The sequence below is a fragment of the Haliaeetus leucocephalus genome, unplaced genomic scaffold (genome assembly GCF_000737465.1).
Source record: "Haliaeetus leucocephalus isolate CR32 unplaced genomic scaffold, Haliaeetus_leucocephalus-4.0 Scaffold257, whole genome shotgun sequence".
Lineage (NCBI taxonomy): Eukaryota > Metazoa > Chordata > Aves > Accipitriformes > Accipitridae > Haliaeetus > Haliaeetus leucocephalus.
This window is the reverse complement of record NW_010972693.1, coordinates 17,566-22,648: the sequence shown is the minus strand read 5'-3', so window position 1 is coordinate 22,648 and position 5,083 is coordinate 17,566. Positions and strand designations below refer to the sequence as shown.

The 5,083-nt window shown below is 65.8% G+C and overlaps 1 protein-coding gene across 1 annotated transcript in view; it reads left to right on the top strand.

Annotated features, from left to right (window-relative positions):
• The window catches only part of LOC104832551 (filamin-C-like), a 32,507-nt gene that overhangs the window by 12,073 nt on the left and 15,351 nt on the right, over positions 1–5,083 (top strand). The window contains exons 16-22 of the mRNA XM_010568793.1: positions 596–769; positions 1,238–1,400; positions 2,099–2,259; positions 2,990–3,157; positions 3,539–3,662; positions 3,753–3,909; positions 4,554–4,743. Coding sequence (XP_010567095.1) covers positions 596–769; positions 1,238–1,400; positions 2,099–2,259; positions 2,990–3,157; positions 3,539–3,662; positions 3,753–3,909; positions 4,554–4,743 — 1,137 coding nt within the window. The remainder of the gene's footprint in view (positions 1–595; positions 770–1,237; positions 1,401–2,098; positions 2,260–2,989; positions 3,158–3,538; positions 3,663–3,752; positions 3,910–4,553; positions 4,744–5,083) is intronic.

Here is a 5,083-nt window from a genome sequence, read left to right as displayed (position 1 = left end):
CATGGACATCACTATGGGCATCTCCTCCTCATGAGCACCCTCATGGGCATCCCATCCCTGTGGGCACCTCCTCTTCATAGATAACCCCTCTCATGGCGAGGACCTCCTGGGCACTCCAGTGGGCATCTCCTCTCCATGGGAACCTCCCCCTTTGCATGGGCATCCCCATGGGCATCCCAACCCTGTGGACATCTTCTCCCCATGGGCACCTCCTCCCCATGGGCATCCTATGCCTGTGGACACCTTGTCCCCATGGACACCCCGTCTCATGAGGAGGATGCCTGGCCACCCTATGGACTCCTTCTCCCCGTGGGCAAACGCCCCTAACATGGGCATGTCCTCCCTGTGGGCATCTCCTCCCCATGGCCACCGTTGCCCCCCTCTTTACGCAGAGGTCTATGGGGCATCCCCACAGGCACCCCCTCTTAGGGGGGCCTCCCCTGGGCAACCCCTCCCACGTAGCTGTGGGGCGCAGCAGGGAGAGGGGCTGGAGACCCCCAAGAGGGGGAGGGGGGCTGTCAGTGGGCAGGACCCCCACTCAGGGTGGGCACCTCGTCGGGGGTGCCGAGCGGGTGCTGAGGGTGCCGTTCCGCAGGGGTGCTGCGGGAGGTGGGCACTGACTTCACGGTGGATGCCCGGGCGCTCACCAAGACGGGGGGGCCCCACGTCAAGGCCCGGGTGGTCAACCCCTCGGGCGCCAAGACCGACACCTACGTTACCGACCATGGCGATGGGACCTACCGCGTGGACTACACCCCCTACGAGGATGGTGAGGGACCCCCAGTGACCCCAAAACCCCCAGGGGACCCTGAGCCCCCCCCGGGTCCCCAACACCCCCCTGGGGACCCCACATCCCAGCCAGACATCCTCCGTCTCCCAGGTGGGGACCCCCAGAGAGGGACCCCCCCCAAACCACATCCAAGTGGGGACCCTCCTGATCTGCCCTGGCCGGAGACATCCCCCCTGGATCCCCATAACCAGGGACCACTCATCCCCTTGGCCAGGGACCCCCCGGTTCCCCCAGCCAGGGACCCCCAAACCCCCTGAGACCCCCCAAAACCCCAACCAGGGACCCACAACCCCCCCCAAAACCCCACCTAGGGACCCCCAAGACCCCTGAGACCTCCGTAAACCCCCACCAGGGACCCCCAGACCCCCTCAAGGGACTCCCAAACCTCCTGAGACCCCACCCCCACCGTGGTGGGAGGGGGATGACGGCGTGTCCCCGCGTCCCCAGGCATGCACCGGGTGGAGGTGACCTACGACGAGGTGGCGGTCCCCAAGAGCCCCTTCCGCGTGGGGGTGGCGGAGGGCTGCGACCCCAGCCGCGTGCGGGCGCATGGGCCCGGCCTGGAGGGCGGCCTCGTCGGCAAGGCCAACCGCTTCACCGTGGAGACCAGGTGAGCATCGGACCCCCAGCCACCTCCCACCCCTGCCACCAACCCACCACCTCCAGCCCCTCCCATGGATCTGTCACCTCTGTCACCTCTGTCCTCTTCCATTGGATGTGCCACCTCCATCCCTGGCCATGGATGTGCCACCTCTGTCCCATGCCACCAACCTGGCACCACCATCCCCTGCGGTGGATGTGCCACCTCCATCTTCTTGCATTGGATGTGGCACCTCCATCTTCTTGCATTGGATGTGGCACCTCCATCTCTTGCCACCAACGTGGCATCTCCACCCCCTGCCATGGAGGTAGAACCTCCATCTGTCTGCTGCCATCATGATACTGATGCCCTCCTGCTGTAGACGTGGCACTACTGTTCCCTTGCCACCAATACGGCACCTCCAGCTGCTGCCACTGATGTGGCACCTCCGCCCCACTGCCACCAACGTGGCACCTCCATCTGCTTGCCATGGAGGTGGCATCTCCAGCCCCATACCACCAGTGTGGCATCTCTGTCCCCCTGCCATGGATGTGGCACCTCCACTCCACTGCCACCAACATGGCACCTCCATCTGCCTGCCATGGAGGTGGCACCTTTAGCTCCCCACCGTGGAAGTGGCCCCCCTGGCCCCCACCATGGACGTGCCACCCCTACCCCAAAAGCCAGCCCACCCCTGGCATCGTCCCTGAGTGGTGCCATGTCCCCAGGGGTGCGGGCACTGGGGGGCTGGGCCTGGCCATTGAGGGTCCCTCCGAGGCCAAGATGTCCTGCAAGGACAACAAAGACGGGAGCTGCACAGTGGAGTACATCCCATTCACGCCTGGGGACTACGATGTCAACATCACCTTCGGTGGCCACCCCATCCCTGGTGCGTGGTGGGGCTGGGGGCTGGGGGGTGGTCTGGGGCAGCTGGGGGGCTGTGGTACCCACCAGGGTGGCTGTGGGGTGGAGATGGGTTCCTGGGTGCTGGCAGGTGGAGGTTCTTGTGCTAACCCCATGTCCGACCCCTCAGTGACCCCATGGCTGTGCTGACCCCATGTCCATCTTGTGCTGACCGCAAGCCCATGCTGACCCCACCCATGGTCTGGCCCCATGGCCATGCTGACCCTATGCCCACACTGATCACATGCCTGTGCCATCCCCATGGCCATGGCTTTGGTGTCCCCATGGGCACATTGACCCCATGGCCATGCTGTCCCTGCAGTGTGCCCGTGCCCGCGCTGTGCCCATGGACACGCTGACCCCATAGGCACGCTGTCCCCATGCTGTGCCCATACTGAGCCCTTGCCCACGTTAACCCCATGGACACGCTGACCCCATAGGCACGCTGTCCCCATGCCCAGGTTGACCCCATGCTGTGCCCATACTGAGCCCTTGCCCACGTTAACCCCATGGCCATGTTGACCCCATGGCCACATTGACCTCATGGATATGCTGACCCCATGGACATGCTCTCCCTGTACCCACATTGACCCCATGGCCACATTGACCCCATGGCCATGCTGTCCCTGCAGTGTGCCCGTGCCCGCGCTGTGCCCATGCTGACCCCATGGCCACGCTGCCCCCCTGCCCGCGCTGACCCCTGCCCGCTGCCGCAGGGAGCCCCTTCCGGGTGCCAGTGAAGGATGTGGTGGACCCCAGCAAGGTGAAGTGTTCGGGTCCGGGGCTGGGCCCCAGCGTCAGGGCCCGGGTGCCCCAGACCTTCACCGTGGACTGCAGTGCGGCGGGGCTGGCACCCCTCGAGGTCACGCTGCTGGGACCCTCCGGTATGTGGGGACACGCAGTGGGGAAGAGGGAGGGGGCATGGATGGAGGAGGGGCCATGTCTCATGGGGTGTCCTGCTCCATGGGGTGCCCTGTCCCATGGCACATCCTCCTCTATGGAGTGCTCTGCCCCATAGGGTGTCCTGCTCCATAGGGTGTCAAACCCCATGGATGCCCTCCTCCATGGGGTGCCCTGCCCATGGAGGTCCTGCTCCATAGGGTGTCCTGCCCCATGGCACATCCTCCTCTACGGAGTGCCCTGCCCCATGGTTACTCTGCCCATGGATGCCCTGCTCTGTAGGGTCTCCTGCCCCATGGGGCATCCTGCCCAGGGACGCCCTGCCCCACGGGGCGCCCTGCCCCACTGATGGCTGCTGCCTGCAGGTCTGGCAGAGCCTGTGGAAGTACGTGACAATGGTGACGGCACCCACAAGGTCAACTACACCCCGGCCACCGATGGGCCCTACACCGTGGCGGTCAAATACGCTGACCAGGAGGTGCCACGCAGGTGAGGACCACCACCCTGGGGTGGGGTGGGACACCCCCACCACAGCCAGGGGTGTCCCACCGCCCTGCTGACCACCATGCCCACCCACAGCCCCTTCAAGATCAAGGTGCTGCCCGCCCACGATGCCAGCAAGGTGCGCGCCAGTGGGCCGGGGCTGAGCACCAGCGGCATCCCCGCCAGCCTGCCCGTGGAGTTCACCATCGACGCCCGTGACGCCGGCGAGGGGCTGCTTACCGTCCAGATCCTGGTGAGCACCCAGGGGTCCTGGGGGACCGGGCTGACCCTCAGGAGGTGATGGGGTGCTGGCACACGTGGTGAGGGGTGCTGATCACCCATGTGGTGCTTTTGCACCCATGCCGTGGGGCACTGGGGTCCTTGTGGTGTCTGCAGGGTGCCCTGGCACCCATGCCATTGGGTGCTGAGCCCCGTATGTTGCCCTGGCACCCATGCCATTGGGTGCTGAGCCCCGTATGTTGCCCTGGCACCCATGCCATTGGGTGCTGAGCCCCGTATGTTGCCCTGGCACCCATGCCATTGGGTGCTGAGCCCCGTATGTTGCCCTGGCACCCATGCCATTGGGTGCTGAGACCCACATGGTGCATTGGTGCTGCCCTAGCACCCACGCCATTGGGTGCTGAGCTATATATGGTGCCCTGGCACCTATGCAACAGAGTACTGAGCCCCTGGCACCCATGCAGTGGGGTGCTGAGCCCCTGGCACCCAAGCAATGGGGTGCTGAGCCCCTCATGGCGCACAGGTGCCACTCTGTCACCCATACCATGGGGTGCCGAGACCCTCACAGTGCTCTGACACCCATGCCATGGGGTGTTGAGCCCCATCCGGCCCCGTTACGCCCATTTAATGGGGTGCTGAGCTGGGTGCTGCCCACAGGACCCCGAGGGGCAGCCCAAGAAGGCGGCGATCCGGGACAACGGGGACGGCACCTACACGGTCTCCTACGTCCCCGACCTGCCGGGGCGCTACACCATCACCATCAAGTATGGGGGGGACGAGATCCCCTGCTCCCCCTTCCGCATCCACGCTGTGCCCGCCGGCGACGCCAGCAAGTGCCTTGTCACAGGTGGGCCCTGCCCCGCAGCATCCCCTCGCTGCCCCACAACGTCCCCACGCTGCCCCACAACGTCCCTGTGCTGCCTCCTGCCGCTCCGCAGCATCCTCGTCTTGCCCCACAGATTCCCTACGCTGCCCCACGGGTTCTGCGTGCTGCCCCACAGCATCCCTGTGCTGCCCCACTGCACACCCCACTGTTCTGTGGCATCCCCACGGCATCCCTCCGCTGCCCCACGGCATCCCTCTGCTGCCCCATGGCATCTCCTGTTGCCCCACAGCACCCCATCTCCCCCCAGGCACCCCTGCCTTGCCCCATGCCCCCCTATGGCTGCCCCCACCCCCTGCCCCAT